Source organism: Lemur catta, chromosome 15 (assembly GCF_020740605.2).
Source record: "Lemur catta isolate mLemCat1 chromosome 15, mLemCat1.pri, whole genome shotgun sequence".
Taxonomy (NCBI): domain Eukaryota; kingdom Metazoa; phylum Chordata; class Mammalia; order Primates; family Lemuridae; genus Lemur; species Lemur catta.
Window position 1 is genome coordinate 41,364,104 of NC_059142.1, and position 21,008 is coordinate 41,385,111.

General features: G+C 58.7%; 1 protein-coding gene and 1 long non-coding RNA gene across 4 annotated transcripts; one reads left to right on the forward strand and one right to left on the reverse strand.

The window, feature by feature from the left end:
- The first annotated feature begins 8 nt into the window (after positions 1–8).
- On the forward strand, positions 9–18,017 carry PLCD3 (phospholipase C delta 3). 3 transcript variants are annotated; one of them, XM_045526792.1, is made up of 16 exons: positions 211–298; positions 537–626; positions 9,705–9,866; positions 9,952–10,180; positions 10,524–10,653; positions 11,561–11,789; positions 12,113–12,314; positions 12,472–12,616; positions 13,231–13,383; positions 14,470–14,613; positions 14,746–14,896; positions 15,575–15,691; positions 16,370–16,536; positions 16,719–16,854; positions 16,955–17,104; positions 17,240–18,017. In XM_045526792.1, the coding sequence occupies exons 3-16, from the start codon at positions 9,734–9,736 to the stop codon at positions 17,326–17,328; spliced, it is 2,175 nt and encodes a 724-aa protein (XP_045382748.1). In that variant the 5' UTR covers positions 211–298; positions 537–626; positions 9,705–9,733; the 3' UTR covers positions 17,329–18,017. The 3 variants fall into 3 exon arrangements, with proteins under 3 accessions (XP_045382747.1, XP_045382748.1, XP_045382749.1); XM_045526791.1 differs by lacking the exon at positions 537–626 and having other exon boundaries at positions 9–298; XM_045526793.1 differs by lacking the exon at positions 211–298 and having other exon boundaries at positions 364–626.
- Positions 8,392–11,682, reverse strand: LOC123621047. The gene is made up of 2 exons (XR_006728996.1): positions 10,796–11,682; positions 8,392–9,183 (listed from the first exon to the last, which is right to left on the reverse strand). It is a non-coding gene; the product is annotated as an uncharacterized LOC123621047 (long non-coding RNA).
- Positions 18,018–21,008: the final 2,991 nt, after the last annotated feature.

Below are 21,008 nucleotides of genomic sequence, written 5' to 3' on the forward strand. Positions count from 1 at the left end.
ACTCGCTCCCGGCGCCACTAAGTTTCTTCGCTCGGGACCGCGCACGGAGCCGGGGCCGGGCCGGAGCGGCGTCCCCGCTGCCCTGTCCTAGCGCGCTGACCCCGGGCCCGGCCCCGGCCCCGGCCCCGGCCCCGGCCCCACCGAACCATGCTGTGCGGCCGCTGGAGGAGATGTCGCCGCCCGCCTGAGGAGCCCCCGGTGTCGCCCCAAGTCGCAGCGCCAGCCGCGCTCCCGCACTCGCCGGCGTCTTCGGAAGGCGGCACCAAGAGGCCCGGGCTGCGGGCGCTGAAGAAGATGGGTCAGTGTCGGGCAGAGGGGCTCGGGGTGGGCGCGGATTGTCCCCAGGGGCGCAGCCTGGGAGGACAGGTTGCTCCGGGGAGCCGTTCTGAACTTCCCAGGCTGCATAGACTTGGGGAGGCTGTGGCGACGGGCGGAGTGCCACCGCTGTCCAGCCATCCAGCCGGGGGTCGCACCTGGGGTCACCCGAGATCCCCAGGCCGAGGCGGGCGCCTAGGATGTTCTTTTTTTCCCACCAGGAGGCGCCCGCGGGGCGTGCTGGAGCGCGAATTTGGGCGAGGGCGCGGACCGGGGTCTCTAAGAGCAGGGAGAGTGGAGCGGAGATAAAGGTTTGGGGTGCCCCTCACCCACCTCCCCAGCAACTTCTAGGGTCTGCGGGAGCTCCGAAACATCCTGGGGACTTGGCGGCCCTTAGGAGGGATGAGAGCTGTTTGCGGCTGGCCTCTGTGGAAGAGGCTGGCCTCCCAAGCCAGCCCTCCATCCCTGCTGCAGGGGCAGCAGCAGCTAGTGAGAAAGAACACTGTCCCGGGAGTCAGGAGGTCAAGGGGCCCATCTCAGACTTGGGGGAAGTCACTAGATGAGAAGGGAGTAACTGTGGCTTATGAAGAAGCATGTCTCAGAGACAGGCCGCCACCAGGTGATTTACATACCTGGTGTCGTGTCATCCTCTTCACCTCTCTGAGACGTAGGTAGGTAAAGCCCCATTTCAGATGAGGAAACTGACTCAGAGACGTCAAGGAATTTGTCTATGATCACACAGCTAGTCAAAGGCAAAGTCTGATTGGTCCCCAGGCCATGCCCCATGACCTGGCCACTGGTACCTTCTCAGGGTCCGGGCAGAATAGGACTCATGAGCATGGGTGTGAGAGTACTGTGTGACAGAGGGGACCGTACAGCCCAAGTGCTGTATTGGAGCTGCTGTTGGTAGAATAGTTAATGACAGGGAACAGAAGGGCAAGGCTGACCCGGGAAACCCGTGTGAATCTGGGGGCAGAATTTGGGGGTCCTGACTGCCAGTCTTGCCTTCTCCTTGGTGCTGGCCCTCCTCTCACTCACTCAACCTGCATTTATTGGGTGCTGTGCTCTGAGCACTGTGCCTGGCCCGTGCTTACTGAGGCATGAGACGCATCTCTGCATGCGCGCATTCCACAAACATTTCTGGAGGGCCTGTGCTGTGCTCTGCCCCGGGGCTTCTGCCCTGGGAGAGCTGAGGCACCTGCAGGGAAGCCAGACCATGAATTGGAGGGACAAGACCGTGGAAGGGGGGCATGTGAGATGCTGGGGAGCCAGCGAGGGCCCTGGCTGTCCCCCAGACTGGAGCGGTGAAGGGGAGAGGCTGGTGGGGGCTGGGTCCTCCAGACCCCTCCTTGTAGAGTTGTGGACTTGTCTAGAGGGCAGCAGGAGCCCCAGAAAGGGCTGAGGCAGAGTGAATTGTGTGGAGCAGAGGGTGGGGTGGAGGCAGGGGGGAAACAGGGAGACTCAAGGAGGAGGGCTGGGGAATCAGTTGGGCAGGGGTGGTGGGGCTCAGACTTGGGCAGGGGCACCCGAGATGGACTCCAGAACCCCCAGGAGGTAGGCTGGGCTGGACTCTGTGATCTGCGATATGAGAGGTATCTCTGGGTGGGGGGTGGTGCCATTCTTTGGGCTAAGAAGCAGTGTGGTTTGGGGACTGGAGGGGGCCGTGGCCAGGTAGCCCTGGGAGTCAGCCCCCGCAGGGCTCCTGGATACCGTGGCAGGGGCAGAGGTGAGCTTCAGAGCCGGCGGGCCCCTTCATTCCACACATGTTTGCTGAGCACCGTCAGCGGGCCAGGGCGCTGCGCTGGGGCTGGGCTACAGAGCTGCATATCACACAGCCTTGCCCTCCGGGCATGCACAGTTTAGTGGGCAGAGACATGTGTAGACAAATAATTATTATGGCCGAGGCCAGGATGCAGCACCTGTCAGCTGAGTAAGGCTGCACGGGAGCTCTGGGCACCTCATCAGGGTGACAGTGTGGGGAACTATGTGGGCATCAGGATGTCATCTCAGCCACCCTCCCTCCCCACCACTGCCCCATCCTGTTGAGTGACTGCAGAGGCCACAGGGAGCCCAGGGACAGGGTGGAGATGAAATCCAACCCTGGGGCCCCTCCCCTCGGGCCATCAGGGCCAAGGTCTAGGTCCATCACCAGGTAGCTTCCACTGCCCCCAGAGCCACTGCCCGTCACCACCACACCCTGCCACTGCCATTGCCACACCCCTCAGGCTAGCAGAGAACAGATTTTATATCAAATCAGGTCAAGAGACTAGGGCAGGGAGTGGCTCAGAGGGGCCCAAGGAAAAGAGAAGGCCTTTAGGGCCATACCAGGGAGAATCAGATGAGGGAGGGGGAGGAAGGAACCCGCCACCCCACACTGAGTGTCGAATGGGAGTTGTTTGTGCCCTTTTAGTCCCCTGTTTCTGGGCTGGGCCGCTGGCCTGGCAGGGAATAGTTGAAGAGAGAAGAGATGTAGAGCCCAGGGATGCTGAGCTTGCAACAGGCCTGATCCTGCTTAATCCTTGGGTGTCCCCGTGGGGAAGGTGCTGTCCTCACCTTAGGTCACTTACAGATGAGAAACTCAAGGTGGAGGGGAGAAGTCACTGCCCAAGGCCACACCGTTGACAGGCAGCGATTGCCGTCAAAGCCTAATCTTCAATGATAGACTAATGAATACTAACTAACACCTTTATAACACTGTGGCAGGCACTTGTCACATAACAACTCATTTAATGCTCACAGTAATAGGAGATAGGTACCATTAGCTTCCTTTTACAATCGAGGAAACTGAGGCTGAGAGGCTTTTGGTAACCTGCCCAGAATTCAAAGCCAGGAAGTAGCTGAGAGAAGGTTTGGAACCAGGCAGTGTGGTTCATAATCCGTGCTCATAGCACAATGAATGAAAGAGAAGCTTGTACCTGGGGAGGGCCTGCTACTCCTCTCTCCCCCATGGCCCTGCCAGCCCCAGGGGTGTCCTCATAGGATTGCCAAATGAAATACAGGACACCCAGTTAAGTTTGAATTTCAGATAAACAACAAATAATGTGGGGCATACTTACAGTAAAAATTATTTTTTGTTTATCTGATACTTACATTGAACTGGTGTCCTGAATTTTTTCTGGCAACCCTACCTCCCTAGAGCCCCATCTACGCCTGTGCCCCACGCTCCACCCCTGCCCCTAATCCTCCCAGCGGGCAGAGGCCTGAGTGGGCAAAATCCTGCTCCTGTCCCTCCCCGCCCTGCACACACCACCAAGTGCCCCTGGGCAAGAGGGCTGTCCCGATGGCCTGCCCGGGCTGCCTCCTGCAGGGTGAGTGGGGCTGCTATGGGTGGGTTTGGCAGGTGGGGTCTTTAGAGGGACCCTCAGCCCTGGCAGGTGCCTGGCCTGGGTGGTGGGGAGGGGTGGGCAGCCCTCCGGGGTAAGCAGGGGCATGCCAGGCAGGGCGGGGGTCCTGGCTCTGTCAGGCCTTGTGGCCCCCTTCCCTCTCCCGCTTCCCTCACCCTGGCTTCTGCCCCCGACCAGGCTTCATGCCTGTTCTGGCCCTGCAGGGAAGGGTGCAGCCACCTTCATCTCTCTGCGTCCGGCCCAGGGCCAGGGGAAGCACTGCCTGCCTTTCCTGACTTTGTTGACTTTCCAAGGAATGTTAGGACTCTGGCACTGAGCCCCTCGGGGGTCCTGCCCTGGGTGTGGCAGCCAGCTGGGACATGGGAGACATCCTTGTGCCTGAGGTGCTGAGGCTGCCTTCTGGCTAATGGATTAGGGTGGGCAGGTGTTTGGGACCCCTGGCTGTGGTTTGTCCTCTTCCAGCATCTCATAGCCCCAGCCACCTGGAAACTGCTCTTTCCCTCCTCCCGCCTTGGCCTTGGCCCGAGGCTGTCGCTGTTCCCGGCATGTCTGGCATTCCTGCTGGCTCTCTCTCACACACAGCCCGCCTATCTTCCTCCCCTGCCTGACCCACCTTCCTCCCGCCCCACCTCCCAGCCCATGCACAGGTGCACACACTCCCCCTCTACGTACACCCTGGCACCCTGCTGTCCGTGTGCTGCCCCTGCGTGTACACGCCTGGAGACCACACAGAGCTCCCACCCACCCCGCTGGCCTGCTCTGGCCTCTGCCTGCCCCTGCATAGCCCCTGCGCCCATCCTGGCCTTGGGCACCCTGCACGGTTTTCAGCACACACGGCTTGCCCTCTCTCAGCTCGGCGGCCCGTCTGTGAAAAGGGTGGGATTTGGGGGCCCATTCCAGCTCTGCAATGAGGAGTTTCATGCCCCCAGCCTTGGCCACCCGGACAGAACTGCTCAGGCCCCACACCCCCCAGACTACCCAGGCTGCAGGTAGACGTCCAGAGCCTCTGGGCCTGCCCGGCACTCACCACTCCTGGCCGCTCTCTGTGGGCTGAGATAAGCGGCTCAGGGGAGGTGTCTAAGCCCAGCTGACAACACTGAACTGGCGGGAAATGGGCCCAGCTGGTGGAGGCCCCGGGGCACCTGGTGCCCCTTCCCTCCTGGGGCACTAACACACTTCCCCAGAGCCCTGCCTCAGTTTCCTTCTTTATTCTCATTTATTGAGCACCCACGATGGGCCAGGCCCTGGACTGAAAGCTCCGTGTGCCTTTGCTCATTGTGGCCACACATAGCCCTCTGGGGCCGACTCCCCAACTTCCACCACATGCCAGCTCCATTGCTCTCCGACCTGGTGGCCGGGGACAGCCAGCTAGCTGCTCTCTGCCTCTTTAATAGCTTTATGGAGATATCAATTCACATACCATATAATCCATCCATTTAAAGTTTACAGTGGCTTCTGGCATATTACATTATTAAATTTTAAAAATTATAGTAAAATATACATAACATAAATTTGGCCATTTCAACCATTTTTAAGTGATTAAATCACTGGCATTAATTACATTCACACTGTTGTGCAATCATCACTTACCTATTTCCAAAACAGAAACTCTAGCTCTTAAGCAGTGATTTCGGCCAGGCGCGGTGGCTCACGCCTGTAATCCTAGCACTCTGGGAGGCCAAGACGGGAGATCACTCGAGGTCAGGAGTTCGAGACCAGCCTGAGCAAGAGCGAGCCCCCATGTCTACTAAAAATAGAAATTATTTGAACAACTAAAAATATATATAAAAAATTAGCAGGGCATGGTGGTGCATGCCTGTTGTCCCAGCTACTCGGGAGGCTGAGGCAGAAGGATCGCTTGAGTCCAGGAGTGTGATGTTGCTGTGAGCTAGGCTGATGCCACAGCACTCACTCTAGCCCGGGTAACAGAGCAAGACTCTTGTCTCAAAAAAAAAAAAAAAAACGGCAGTGATTTCCCTGTCCCCGTCCCCCCACTGAGGACCTCCAATCTACTTTGTGCCTCTGTGAATTCTTTGCTCAGTGTACCTCGAATAATGGAATCATACAGTATTTGTCCTTTTGGGTCTGGCTTCTTTCAATTAATGATGTTTCCAAGGTCCGTCCGCGTTGTAGCGTACATCAGATTTCACTCTTTTATGGCGGAATACTATCTGTTGTGTGTAGAGACCACATTTTGTTATCCCTTCCTCTGTTGGTGGACAGTGGGGCTGTTTCCACCTTTTGGCTGTTGCTCGCCCTCCTTTTTACTGCTCTTATCTCACGAGGGTTCCCACCCACTCTGCTGAAGGTAGCCTGGCACTGGCCTGACAGCTGCCGGTCAAGGCAGAGATGGTTTGAACAAATGGAAAACCCACGGAAACAGTAGGGGGTGGGCGGTTTGGGCACCTGCTCAGAGCAGGTAGGAATGAGGTCAAGGCAACACCTGTGGGTTTGGGACTGGCAGGTCCTATGAATGTTTCCTGGGTGTCTGGGCCAGGACCGGGGGCCCTCCTGCTGCCCTCCCCGCCTTACCTCTGTTAACACCCGGGCCCCTGACCGCCCCAGGGTTCAGAAGCACCAGCAGTGGAGAGATGGGGCAGCCAGCTGGGCCAGCAGGTACTGCACCCTTGTTCTGTTTGGCTTTGCCATTTTGTGTGTGGCTGGAGGCAGGGTCATCCAGAGGCCAGTGCCAGTCAGGCGGACAGCCTGGAATGTCACTCCTTCCCCCAGCATGTTCCTGGGGAGCTGGGGGGTAAAGGCCAGGAGCAGGGGCCCCCTCACTGTGGGAACCTGCGCCAGTGGGGGCCCAGTCAGGTGTTCAGGCTGCCCGTCTCCAAGGCCTGTTTGCGGAAGGCTCTGGACAAAGCAGGCCCTAGTGACTCACCTCCATTTCCCGTCTTAGTCATTCACCAGCCCTCCCTCCTCCCTCACCGTGGGCTTGGCATCAGAGGACTGGCTGGGTTAGGGGAGGTGGCCCCAGCTGCAGAGCCTGGTGTCATGGCAACGAGCAGTCCCCTTTCCCACGGCTGAGGGAGAGGGGGGCCCAGCCATAGTGGCACTGCTGTTCTGTCCCCACTCGTCATTTCCCAGGATGAGAGAATTCAGAGGTTGCCAAGATGTGGCAGAGGGGAGGATCTGGTGAGTCCCTTAGCCTGGCACATGCCTTTTACACCCAGCTCTTTGGAAAGAGGAGGGTTCCGCTTCCCTTTCCCAACCAGAGCGCACTGAAGGGGTACTGACCCAGAGAGCCACATGCTGACCCCAGAGGGGACCACAGCCCACTAAGGAGGGCACGCTTCTCCTCCTGCCCCTGAGACCCTGATTCTCAGTCATGGTCACCCTTAAAGTCACAAGGTGGGTTTTTTAAAATACAGAAGCCCACTTCCCACTCCACATCTGCCAGGTGAGACTCTCTGGGCAGTGGGGTTTGCAACCTCCCCCAGGTGATTCCCACGAACAGCTAGGGTTGAGAAACCCTGGCCCATAGGCCTCAGCCTTGAAATCAGACAGATGGGCCAGGGCTGGGGTAGGCTGCACTCAGTCCCCATCTGCCCGTCTACCTGCCCCCGCCCCATTAATACACACTAGCTGTGAGCCTGGCTCCGGGGTGAGTGCTGCAGGGAGGAGATAAGACCTCATTCTGCCCTCAGCTTTATTAAAATCCCCTGAAATTACATTAGAGGTGGGTTTTGTTTTTTCTTTAAGTTAAGAAGTGCTGTTGGTGGTCAGAGAGGGAGAACTCTCATTTGAGGACAAATCAAAGAAGGCTTCCTGGAGGAGGTGGTGTCGGAGCTGGTCCTTGAAGGACTCCGATATGAGGAGGAACACGGGGAACGATCCTACAAAGGCTCCAAAAGAGAGCAAGAGGGGAGTTCCAGGGATTTGGACTTGATTCCTTAGGTCGGAGTTTACAGCTGGGCAAGCAGGAGCCTTGGGAGTGCAAAGCCAAACCCAGTCTTGGGGGCCTGTTAAAATAAAGGGAAGAGGAGAGGCCCACTGATGTGTTGTGTTTGGCCCACACAGTGGTGGTTTTTTTTTTTAATTCCATTTAGTTGCCAAGATTAAAAGATCTGGTGGCTTCACATACAGATCCAGATTCCAGTTCTCTGGAAACTCTGGGCCCTCAGCCCCTCCTGGCAGTCCTCCCCCTTCCAAAGGGCATGCACTTTCCAGGTTGCCTGGTTCCTGCTTCTTCTATTGTCCCCTGGCTCATAAACCTTTAGTTGTGACTCTTGCTGAGGCATTTCAGAGCAGGGTGTGGCACCACCAGGGTTGGCCATCACACGTTCGAGGGGTTAGGGCCAGGGGAAGGCCAAATGTCTTTAAGGCTCAGTGTTGGTCACACTGGAGAGAGCCCTGGATTTTGGATTTTGCAGCAAATATTACTGTGGTCTCCATTTTATGGATGGAGAACATGAGGCTGAGAGCAGTCAGGGGTTAGTGCCACCAGGGCCATGTAACTGGGAAGTGACTCCCCCAGCCCCTGAATTTAAATTGTTCTCCTCCCACCTCCACTGCCCAGGGTGGCAGCAGGGAGCGGGAGGAAGGGAGACAAGGGCAGCAGAAGAGCTGGGCAGCACATGGGCCCAGGGCCAAGGTGCTAGAGTGCCACCTCTGGTTGCTGCCTGTGTCCACCACTTCCCCGCTAGGGAACTCTGGCGAGCGACTTAAGCTTCCCCGAGCCTCAGTTTCTTCATCTGTTAATACAAGAGCAGGGCCTGCATGAAGGAGGTGCTTTGTGAGCATTTGCTTTTATTAAGGAAGGTGGACAGTGGCTGGAGAGGGCATGTGGACTGAGGGGTCGTAGGGGTTGTGGCAGTGGCCTAGCAAGAGGGATCACCAAATGTCATGGAAGACCTTCCTTTCAGCAGGGCCCCACCAGGGCACAAAGAGGACACCTGGAGATCAGCCAGGCAGGGCTGGTCCTGGAGTCTGTGGCCTGTGACCCTGGAGCCAAGGTGGCCTCTGTTGTCCTCCCATGTCTTTGGGAAAGCAGAAGAGAGGTGCTTGGGTTGCAGCAAGAAAGATTTAGGTTAGATAGTGAGACTACTTTCCTGATGGCCACAGTTTCACACCAAGGGAAAAGGCTGTTGGTGGCAGATTCTGGGCTTGAAGGCTGGAGGCCATGGTAGAGGAGGGTGGCAGAAAGGGTGACCTTTAGTGAGGCCTGAGTCCCAGGCACTGGCTGAAGGGCTGCAGGGACCACTGCTCAGAACTGGAGAGGGAAGGCCTCTTACTGGGACCCACCTCCATCCCCACCCTGGGCCCCAAAGCCTAAAGCCAAACCCAGTGATGGTGGCTGGTTACAGTAAGGAGAGGAAGGGAGGCCTGCGAGGGGCGGCGAAGCTCACTGCAAGGTGAAGGCCTGGGTTTGGGAGGCTGGGAGATGGGAGCAGCCGGTCCCGGGATGGCCTGCAGGGTGAGGCCAGCACCGTCCTCCTGTCACGGTCCTATCCACAGCTGGACTTTGAAGTGTTGGCCCAGTTCTTGGGCTCCAGGCTTGAAAGAATCACAAGCCTTGGCCCTCGAGACAGAGAGAGATGACAGACACTCAGCAAGTATGCGTGCAGAAGTTATTGGAAGGAAAGTTGAAGGGTGCAAAGCGAAAGTACATTTCCCAAGGGGACATGGGTCTGTCTCCGCCAGTGGAGAAGACACTGTCTAACTTCTATGTTTTTCCTTTTATATGCTAGTAGTTTAGGTAAAGGTTAGTTATAATTATTCACAACTATGTGTCACTGTTTTGAGGACTGAATTCCTTTCTATGTTCGGACAAGACTGAACGGCTCTGTTTCAGTCGTACTTTCTAACGTGCGTAAGGTGGGGAAAGCGCCATCACCTGTTTCCGGCGTTTTCTCCTTCTCTGACTAGTGGTCCTTTTCCATGGCCTAATTACCCCATTCTTTAAGACCGAAATAGCCGTTCCCTCTTTTTATTTTTCTGTACCCATTTCCTCCTTATTGCTTTTCTATAACTGCTTTCTGCTTTCTGCTTTTCCGATTTCCATTCCTCTCGCTCGTTCCCCCCCAACACTCCCGCCCGCAGGCCTGACGGAGGACGAGGACGTGCGCGCCATGCTGCGGGGCTCCCGGCTGCGCAAGATCCGCTCGCGCACGTGGCAGCAGGAGCGGCTGTACCGGCTGCAGGAGGACGGCCTGAGCGTGTGGTTCCAGCGGCGCATCCCGCGCGCGCCGTCCCAGCACATCTGTGAGCGGCCGGGCCGGGGGCGCCGGGCGGGGGAGCGCCGGGGACGTCGCGACCCTGCGGCCACACTGACCCGCCCTCCCCGCAGTCTTCCTGCAGCACATCGAGGACGTCCGCGAGGGCCACCAGTCCGAGGGCCTGCGGCGCTTCGGGGCCGCCTTCGCGCCGGCGCGCTGCCTCACCATCGCCTTCAAGGGCCGCCGCAAGAACCTGGACCTGGCGGCGCCCACGGCCGAGGAGGCGCAGCGCTGGGTGCGCGGCCTGGCCAAGCTGCGCGCGCGCCTCGACGCCATGAGCCAGCGCGAGCGGCTCGACCAATATCCTGCCCTGGCTGGGAGGGAGGGCCCCGTCCCGGGACAGCCCCCAGTCCGAGGGGAGGCACGGCCCCTGCCCTTAGTGGGCACAGTCTGAGAGCGGGACCGAGGCCGCGGTCTTCACAGCTGACCGTGGGGACACACGCCCTGGCTTGGGCTGAACTCCCACCAGGAGTGGAGGCAGGGCCCCTCCTGCCTTTGGGGAGCCCCAGTCCCATTGCTCCTGTGCTCAGGGCGTCCACAGGCCAAGGGGAAAGTGCAGCCCCTAACCAGAGAAGCCCCCAGACCCAGGTGCCAGCGGCAGGGGAGGGGACGCCTGTTGCTGGTATTTCCTGAGCACCCACACTTGGATCCACTCCTATCTGCACCGGGCAGACTCCAACCAGGACAGCAAGATGAGCTTCAAGGAGATGAAGAGTCTGCTCAGAATGGTCAACGTGGACATGAATGACATGTACGCCTACCGCCTCTTCAAGGTGGGCCATGGCCTTGGACTTTGATCTCTGGCCCTGCCACCCCTCTGGCCTCTCCCAGCTGAGTCATCAGCTAGCCCCCTGCCCCAGCTTTTTGGAGGGAGCAGCCTGTCCCTGCAGAATGGCAACATCTGGGCCTATTTACCTTTTTTCCCTCCCCTGAGGCCACTGGGCCAGGATGGAATTGGGGAATGGCCATCCAGAAATTCTTCTTTCACCAGCAGTAGAGTGGCACCTTCCCGCCCCTCCAAAGTGAGCAGCCAAGTTGTTTTCGCTTCTCTAAGTCTGCAGGGCACCTTTTGCACCCGGTAGCACGGGGGGGAGTCAGCCTGCAGACACACATGTGCACACAGACTACACGCACACTCTCCTCCGTGCACCTCCCACGTGACCATGAACACCTCCTGCATGGGGGCACAGAGGCACACAGGGGTGGGCCCTGCATCTAGGCCCAGTGGAGCACATGGCAGACACCTGCGTAGATGCTGACTGTGACCACCCTATGACCCTGAAAGACAGCAAAGACCATGGGACCCGGACACTTGGGCCACAGCTCCACAGGGACTGCTCCATGGGTTCTCGTTCAGGTGTCGCTCTTCTACCCTGGGTGTGAGTATGTGAGCGTGAGGATGGTAATGTGTCCATGTAGGGGGGGTCTTGTGGCCCAGGGTTGCCGTTTTTCCTCCCACGTCTTGGTTCTGGGGCAGGCCATGGTACAGAGGGACAGACACTGACCTGAGACCTTCCTTAAGACGCGGTCCTGCAATTTACCAGCAGTGGGACCTGGAGGGGCCAGAGTCTTGATTTCAGTTTCTCCACCTGTGAAAAGGGGGATGTCGCCTTCCCAGCTGTGCTAGACGAGGGCATGTCAATGGGTCCCCTGCTCTGAGTGTCTCCCCCTGCTCCCCAGGAGTGTGACCGGTCCAACAATGAGCGGCTGGAGGGGGCTGAGATCGAGGAGTTCCTGCGGCGGCTGCTGAAGCGCCCAGAGCTGGAGGACATCTTCCATCGGTACTCGGGCGAGGACCGCGTGCTGAGCGCCCCTGAGCTGCTGGAGTTCCTGGAGGACCAGGGCGAGGACAGCGCCACGTTGGACCGCGCCCAGCAGCTCATCCAGACCTATGAGCTCAACGAGACAGGTGGGGGTCTGCATAGTCAGGTCTTGGCACCCGCCAGGGCTGCGCTCCCAGCCGAGCCGTCTCTACTGTGGGCTGGCGGTGGGCACCATCTCGGGCAGGTTCTTGCCTCTTCCAGACTCTGCTTCTATATCTATAAAATGGCGTAATAATGTGTCTTCCTCACGGGGTTTGGTTGATGATTAAATGGCATAACTTATGTAAAGTCTAGTCTGTAGATAGTCTAGTCCTCATTACTCAGTTGAATGAGCCTTGGGGAGGGAATTTGGGGCTGGACATGGGGGTCCTCCAGCTGGCCTGACACCCTCTCTTGCCTATCCCTGTAGCCAAGCAGCACGAGCTGATGACACTGGATGGCTTCATGATGTACCTGCTGTCACCTGAGGGGGCTGCTCTGGACATGGCCCACATGCAGGTGTTCCAGGACATGAGCCAGCCCCTTGCCCACTACTTCATCTCCTCCTCCCACAACACCTACCTGACCGACTCGCAGATCGGGGGCCCCAGCAGCACCGAGGCCTACGTCAGGTACCATGGTGGGGGTGGACACACATGGGAGCCCCGCTTGGAGGGGACATGGGGCTCAACCCTCACTCTGGGCTTCCTGGGGCCTCCCTGGCTCAGCCTGCTGTTGCTGTGGCCCCCACACACCACCTTGGCCATCTGTCCCTCTGTCCGTCCGCAGGGCCTTTGCCCAGGGATGCCGCTGCGTGGAGCTGGACTGCTGGGAGGGGCCCGGGGGTGAGCCCGTCATCTACCACGGCCACACCCTCACCTCCAAGATTCTCTTCCGGGATGTGGTCCAAGCTGTGCATGACCACGCCTTCACAGTGAGCCCCTGCGACCCCCACGCCCAGCCCCAGAGCCTTCCCAGCGACCACCTGCCCAAGAACCACTCATTCACCAAGTGCTGCTGGGATAACTGTCAATGGGGTGGGACAAAGCTGAACAACATGCTCCCTCCTCTCCCACCTTCATATTTAATAAATGTATTAAAATCACAAGGTTTCCAGAAGAAAACCTTGGGGGTAGGGAAGGACATTTAATCATGACTTTCAGAGTTAGCGATAAAAGAAGCTCTCCAGTGGCCTCTACGTAAACATTGCAACTTCTGTCAAGGTGTACAAATCAACAAATGATAAGTTTGCAACATAACTGACAGGGTCAATGTCATTCACATGTAAAGAGCATTTATGATAGAAAACCATGCCTGCAGCTGCCCTCAGCCTCCCAGCAGACCACGCCTCCCGAGGCCTCAGATCTGACCTCTGCCCTCCACGGACACACGGTGCCCACGTGTGTCCCACATCCCATCCACTCAGTCCCCCTCCAGTGGGTTCTCCAGAGCCCGGCCTTGCCTGCCTGTCCTGAAGGGGTTGGGGGCGGGGTGGGTACTGGCAGGGGAGGGAGGAGTGGCTCTGAGACTTTATCCTTCCCCCCACAGCTGTCCCCATACCCTGTCATCCTGTCCCTGGAGAACCACTGCGGACTGGAGCAGCAGGCTGTCATGGCCCACCACCTCCGCACCATCCTGGGGGACATGCTGGTGACACAGGTGCTGGACTCCCAGAACCCTGAGGAGCTGCCGTCTCCAGAGGTGATGTCCCCCAGGTCTCCAGCCTGAGTGGAGTCCCTGCTTGTGCCGCCTCTCTGTCCAGGACCCCTCACCTCTCTTTGCCTTGACCTTTCCCTGCTCCTCCATCACCTGACATCTGCCACCCCCAGTCTTGTCCCTCTGCTGCCCTCTGGCTCTCCATTCTTGCCTGGGCCCACCCCACACCCTTACCTGGCCTTCAAGGCCTTCCTTGACCTGGCCCTGCCCTGCCTGCTGTGTCCCTGCTCACAGAGTCCCTGCAGGCTCAGCCATTCCCCTCTGCTGGTTGACACTGTCTTCTCCACCTGGAACTCCCCTCCCAGCCATCTACATACACCAAGTGCCACCTGCTTAGAATTCCAGCTCAACGGAAACTGCCTCTTCCAGTGGCCTTACAAACTTCCTGAGCTCTCTGGCCCGAGGTGGCCTTCCTCCCTTCCTTCCCACCCCGGAACATTGTATCTGCCATCTCAGGACATTTATCCTGTTCAGACTCCTTGAGAAAACTCCCCTACCCCAGTCTCAAATGTGCGGGGAATGTTGCCTTACCCTTGTGAGATTTGGTTTCTGTTAGTATGAAAATCACATCCATATGGTAAAAAGCAAATCAAGCTGTACAAAGGGTGTGAAATGGAAAATGAGTTTCCTCCACTCAGGCTCACCCTGTCCCATTTTGCAAGAAGTAACCATCTTCGACAGTTTGCGCGTCCGTCCAGAATTGCACGGCATGTACACAACACACCCACGTGCAGAAACATCTTTTCTTGCAAATGTTGCCAGAAAGGGGCCTGTGATTGCATGTTCTACACTCACTCCCTCCACGTAAGCTTTCTGAAGAGGGCTTCTCCTCCTCCACCCCCGAGCTGCCTCATTTATTTCAGCAGCTGCTGTGACTATTCTGATGTCTGGAGGGACAAACTTTATTAACCCTCCCGTGTTGATGGCCTCCTAGGTTGTCCCCCACTTTTTCCTATGAGAAACATCCCTCGTCTGTGTGTCTCCTTCCTGCCTCTCACACTGTGGAGGGTGAATGACCCACCTGCTGCCATAGGGGCAAGAGTCCTTGACCCTCCCTATTGGCCTCTACAGCAGCTGAAGGGCCGGGTCCTGGTGAAGGGGAAGAAGCTACCAGCGGCTCGGAGTGAGGATGGCCGGGCTTTGTCAGACCGGGAAGAGGAGGAGGAAGAGGAGGAGGAAGAAGAGGAGGAGGAGGCTGCAGAGCAGAGGCGGAGGGTGAGTGGGCTCGAGGGCTGGGCCTGGGTTAGTCCCACTGCAGAGCTAGGGGTGGGGGGGGAGGGGGGAAGGGGAGGAGGGTAGGTGCCAGGGGGCTGGAGCCAGCTGACCCCGCTGGGTCTGGTCTCCCAGGCCAAGCAGATCTCCCCGGAGCTGTCAGCCCTGGCCGTGTACTGCTGCGCCAGCCGCCTGCGGACCCTGCAACCTGTCTCTGGCCCTGCCCAGCCCTGCCAGGTCAGCTCGCTCAGTGAGCGCAAGGCCAGGAAGCTCATTCGGGAGGCAGGTAGGCGCCGGGATGGAGGGCATCCGGAGGCAGGAGGGTGGTGGGGGGTCTCCTGAGATCGGTGTGGAAAGGAGATGGGGAGGGCTTTGGGGCTGGCCAGCCAGTAAAGAGGTCAGGGACCCCAGAGAGAGGCTTTTGGCGCAGGGAATGAGGGTCCAGGTGTGGCTGGACGGGAGAGTCACAGGGATGAAGGCGGCCTGCTCTCTGCCGTCTCAAGGCTCACAGCCCAGTGGGGGCCAGACAGATGGGGGGGACAGGCAGGCCCTGACAGGGGCCGGGGGAGTCCAGCAGAAGCGGGTGAGATCGGGGAAGGGTTCCCGGAGCAGGTGGTGCCCGGGAAGACACATCGCTGGAAGGATGAGGAGGGAGCAGCCAGGTGGGGCAGGGGACTGGGGCTCCTGGCGGGAGAAGTGGGCTGCAGGAAGGCCTGGAGGCATGACCTATGAGCAGGGTTCCAGGCACCACGGTGTCGCTGGAGGGGTGTAGGCAGGATGAGTGAGGAGTGGCAGGGAATATGAGCCGGGGGCCAGGCTGTGTGGCCAGAGGGCTCAGGGGAGAGTGAGGAGGGGACAGGGAGCTAGGGATGGGACTTCAGCCTCTGCTCCCAGGAAGCCACAGGCCCTGGCATGGGTGAGGGACCCCAGGGGCCTGTCACAGTCCTGCCCCACTCTGCCCCAGGGAACAGCTTCGTCAGGCACAACACCCACCAGCTGACCCGTGTGTACCCGCTGGGGCTGCGGATGAACTCGGCCAACTACAGCCCCCAGGAGATGTGGAACTCGGGCTGTCAGCTGGGTGAGCAGGGCCGTGGAGGCGTGGAGGGGGCCGGGTGCCCATGGGGTTGGCCTCTGGGAGGCTGGGTGCCCTGCTGGAAGGCCTCAGCAGTGAGGGGGCCACACAGCCTTCCAGAAGGTGGAAAAGCGCATTTTGTTCATAATAACTATTTAAAAAGCTGTCAGAATTTTGGTGGGGAAATCAGGTTTTGTTTGTTCTGGACAGTGTACAAGTCTCATGTTTTAATGAGGTAGAAATGAAAACCTCCCCTCCTATATACCCCGACACACTCTCACACACCCTAGTGGCAGCCCTGCCAAGTCTACAATGACAAGGGTGGGCTCTGGGGACACTGAGCACTGCCCGAGGAGGGAGCGTGGTCCCCTTGGGGAGGTGCAGAAGCCCCAGGCTTCCTCAGCCCTGGCTCTGACCCCAGCTAGGCTGGGCCCTGAGGGTGAGGGCTTCTCCAGCACCCCCACCCCAGCCCACCCTCCAGGGAAACCAGGGATAAGGTACAGCTGACAGTGAGGGCTGGGTCCCCTGGCTGTCATGACCCCCTCCCGATAAGTCACAGTGGGGACAGGTAGCACTAACCAGACAGGAGGCCCCGGGCCCTCTGCAGAGAGGAGCTAAGTCCCCTGAAACTGCGCATGAGGCGAGGGCCACTAAGAGCCCTCTCTGGCCCTGCTGTGTCCACAGTGGCCCTAAACTTCCAGACGCCAGGCTACGAGATGGACCTCAATGCTGGGCGCTTCCTCATCAATGGGCAGTGCGGCTACGTCCTGAAGCCTGCCTGCCTGCGGCAGCCTGATACAGCCTTTGACCCTGAGTGCCCTGGACTCCCTAGAACCACTCTCACCATCCAGGTCAGCAGCCTGGACCGTGCCCTCGGCTGGGGTCAGAGTTGGTTCTGGAGAGGCCCTTCCGAGCTGGAGGAAGACAGGAAGCCTGGGGGTGGGCTTGTGCTGCGGGTGGTCCGAATGCCCATGGCAGGGGTGGGCATGGGCCCCAGCAGGCCAGGCCGAAGCTCCCTCCCTCCCTCCCCCAGGTGCTGACTGCACAGCAGCTGCCCAAGCTGAACGCCGAGAAGCCACACTCCATCGTGGACCCCCTGGTGCGCATTGAGATCCACGGGGTGTCTGCAGACTGTGCCCGAAAGGAGACCAACTACGTGCTTAACAATGGTGGGGGCCCACTGCTGGGAATGGGGGGGAGACAGCAGAGAATGGAAGGGGTGCGGGCCTGGCTGGGCACTGGGCTCTGACTGCCACGCCTGTGCCCTAGGCTTCAACCCCCGCTGGGGGCAGACCCTGCAGTTCCAGCTGCGCGCTCCAGAGCTGGCGCTGGTCCGGTTCGTGGTAGAAGACTATGACACCACCTCCCCCAATGACTTTGTGGGCCAGTTCACGCTGCCTCTCAACAGCCTGAAGCAAGGTTGGTGGAGGCTGGTGGGGGTGGAAAGGGGCGGGGTCCGGCCTTCCTGTTCACCTCTGTGCTTGGCCCGGGCCTGGTTCAGGGCTGAGCCCAGGGCTGGGCAGAGGACCTAACACCTGGCTGCCCTCCTCACAGGGTACCGGCACATCCACCTGCTTTCCAAGGACGGGGCCTCGCTGTCACCAGCCACGCTCTTCATCCACATCCACATCCAGCGCTCCTGAAGGCCCCACTGACCCGCCTTGGGGGTCTGCAGATACCAGTCTGCGTCCCCTGCAGAGCCCTCGCCCCCTCTGGAGTGGAGGGGCGGTGGGAGTACCAGCCACCCCCCCCCAGCCTGCCCATTGGGCCCACTCACCTGGTGCTGGGCTCACCTGGGTGCTGACGGGTGCTGAGGGCTTCCTGGGTCCCTCCTGAAGATCAGGTATGATCTGTTCCCAGCATAGCGGCTCACGTGACTTCAGTGAGCCCCAGCTCCTCTTGTCCTCAGCCCTCCTCCTCACCTCGGCTGATGAAGAGCCAGGCCTGTTGCTGCCAGGAGACTTGGGGAGCAGGACACCTGTGAGCCCCAGCCCCTCTCTGCCCGCCAGCAGGGCCATCCCTGCCTCCTTCCCCTAGAGGAGCACAGCTGCCCCCTTGCCCCCACCCGGGGCATTAGCCAGCTCCTGAGCCTCCTTTCCTCCCAGGCTTTCCTGGACTCCCCCAGCTCTTGAACCTGAACTCCCTTTCCCTTCCCAAAGCAAGAAGGGAGCACCGACACTCGGAGCCCTGGGGAACCTGGCAGTAGGTTTTTAACTTGTGTCCTACAAGAGCCCTGGAGAACAGTAGAAGGAGACTATCTATTTTAAAAAATAAAGACAGCCGGGCATGGTGGAAAGCCCTATAATCCCAGCTACTTGGGAGGCTGGGTAGGCACTGACCAGAGGCGGGAGGATCGTTTAAGCCCGGGAGTTCGAGTCCAGCCTGAGCAACGCAGTGAGACCCCACTCTAAAAAAAAAAGAAAGAAAAAATAAAGAAACAAATTTATTTTACCACTGCCATCCCCTGAGTCCCTCTGTGATGCCACACCCACAGATCCATGGGGGGTGGCTTGGAGTGAGAGTCCCTTGGGCCTCTCCCCTCAGCAGGGCTTTGATTTAAGACAGCCAGGGAGTGGCAGGAGGAGATACCACAGCTCAAAATAGCCCTGACCCCTAATCCCTGCTCTTGGCTTAAAGCTGCTGCCAGTATCACAAGACTGTCTGAGGACACCAATTCACAAGGTCACCCCTCTCCCCTGAAGGCACGCACTCGCACACACACAGGCCTTGAATGGAGGGCAGGACTCAGGGACCCTCAGACAGACACCATTCCCCAGGCTCACCTGGGTGCAAGGCCCCCGTCTGCTCAGTAGGGCAAATCCCAGGGACTTGGGGCTCCCCTCCCACCAGCCAACCAGCCTTTTAAGCGAAGGTGGGAAAGCAGCAGGCCAAGCCAGGGTAGTGCCAGAGAGCGCATGGGCACCAGATGACAGAATCCAGAGAAAGCCCTGGGCCCAGACCTGGCAGAAAGGTGACTTTATGGGGTTAAATGTGGAGCCTTGGCATTTTAGGTTCCATCAGGGAACAGCACCAGCACTGGACAAGGGCAGGGCTTGATGGCCATCTCCATAGAGTGGCCCGGGATTAGGCAGGGCTAGGCCTTGAATTGGCCCCAAGCCCTTCAGGAACCAAAACCCAAGGCTGGAGCGGTCTCGCCCTTCCTGCAGCCCCATGACCTGACACAGAAAACGCCAGCCTCCCCTGCTCTCCGTTTGTGCTGGGAGTGGCTCTTCATTCTGATGAACTGGTGTATCTGAAAGAAAACGATCAGGGCTCCAAGGGCCCAGAAGGAACGGGCTGGGCAGCCCAGGCACCTGACATACAGTGCTGTCAGGAGGGCCAGGCAGCCAAGCCGCAGCCCCGGGGGGAGGCACAATGAGGCCAAGTCCAGTTTTAATGTACAAAGAGCAATGAGTGTTATCCAGCCCCCACTGAGCCAGCTCTGTCAGGGGCTGGCTGGGGTCCTATGTCAGGTGAGCACCAGACCCAGGGCCGGGCCCCCATGCTGCTTTGCTTCTCTGGTTTGGTGTTGCAAGAGGAAGGGCTGACGCCTAGGATGGGGGCCCAGAGCTGGGAAGACTGCCTTGAGAGGGCCATAGTCTTCAAGGCTAGGAAGCTGACAGGATCTGAATATGGGAGGTGGGAACAAGGGGGAAAGCACAGCTTTTAACCCTGGAGGTCCCTGGATGGAGACTACCCACAAGGCTGTGTTCTCCCTGCCCAAACCTCAGGGCAGGAAAGAAGGCATGAGCCTTCAGGAGCCACAGTGACCTGGTCTGGGACAGGAGGGTGGCAGACAAAGGTGAGGGCTTAGCGGGGGTCAGGCAGGTCCTGTGTCCTCTAAGTTTCCGTGGAAAGGGGCTGGAAGTCACCAGCCCGAGGGGCCTGAAAGGATCATGGGGTCCAGAAATAGGCAAGTTCGAAAGGACTAGAACAGGAGCAATGGGCCCCAGCAATCTGCTGTGTTAAAATGCACCCTCTGGGGGCCTCAACAGAACCACCTGGCCACAGTGGGAAGGCACAGGGCCTGCACCCTGCATTGGAGGAGCCACTGCTGACCTGGGCCGAGGGGGCTGCTCTGCTCCCAGCTGGGAAAGCCCGGGCTGGCCACCCTCCCAAGGTGCTCGGGTGCTGGCGTAGAGCCCAGCCACTCCTCTTACATGGGGTGAACCCGGGTCAGTACCAGCTCCTCTCTGGCAGGTGGGAAAGGTTGGGGGGAAAGAGCCAAGTTTGCCTCAAAAGAAGGGCAGCCATGCCAAAGGCAGGGCTTCCAAAGCTGGGCGGGCCCTATGGGCCCGAAGGCCCTTCTTGCAGGGCCCTGTTGCCCTCGCTGTAGCCCAGGCCCCAGGACTCTGTCGGTTCGCTGTCACCTGCTGACCAGGAATACCAGGAGGGCAGAAGGGTTTGTTCAGCTGCTTCCTTTATTAGAAACAAGTGAGATGTATTGAGCGGAACAATGCATTTGGTATTTCCTCCCCCACCCTGGAAATGGATGCCCCCCTACAGCCCAAAGAAAAGGCAAGACAAAAAGGTGAATCTCCCCCCTCCCTGTTCCCAGATGTGGCACCTGCCTGCCCATCAAGTCAATATTTTGGAATTTAATTGAACCAAATTGTCCTAAACAGCCTCCCTAGGAGCAGTCTGCTTGCAGGCCTGCCTTCACCTTGCAGCAGGGCAAAACTGACGCCTTGGGGTCTCCTCTGGTTCTGTGGCAGGTGGGCCAGGCTGTAAGAAGGCTGCCCCCCAGGCCGGTAGGTGATGACCAGGGACATTGCTGCCCTCTCCCCTGACCTGACAGTTAGTCCGTCTCTCTCCTAGACGGCAGCTCCACGCAGCTGTCCAAGGTCTTTGGGTCCTTAGGTTGGTTAAATGCTGGTCATCTTTGGGGAAAGAATTCAAGACCAAAGGGACACCCACCTCTGGACTTCAGAGAGCCAGCAAATAAGGGGGGCCGTGGCAGTTACAAGGGAGCTGTAGGCAAGACCTGAAATTTTCCATGAACCTTGGTGTTAAAGTAGCTTGGCGTAGGCTGGCCTTCAAACAGGACATCAGGCTCCGGAAATAGGCATGTGTGGGGAGAATGAGCCCTGTGTCGGCCCCAGTTGGGAGCTGAAACCTCCTTTCTACCCAGCTCTCTCCCTCCACAGATACTGGAGTCTGTGGTCAGATGCAGAGTCAATCCAAAGGCAGGGGGTTAAGGTGATCTTCAAAACACAGCAGTCAAAGGACTGGGTGGCAGAGGGTGGGGCCACAAGGAGGTCGTCCAATAGCAGCTGCTTGAGGCAGGTCAGCTTGGAGGCGCTGGGGTCCTTCCCTTGTTTGG

Excerpts from the sequence above, each read along its gene's own strand:
- PLCD3 (XM_045526791.1), top strand. The coding sequence starts at position 148 with ATGCTGTGCGGCCGCTGGAGGAGATGTCGCCGCCCGCCTGAGGAGCCC. Across the intron at positions 299-9,704 it reads GCGGGCGCTGAAGAAGATGG|GCCTGACGGAGGACGAGGAC; the intron begins GTCAGTGTCGGG and ends TCCCGCCCGCAG. Across the intron at positions 11,790-12,112 it reads CTATGAGCTCAACGAGACAG|CCAAGCAGCACGAGCTGATG; the intron begins GTGGGGGTCTGC and ends CTATCCCTGTAG.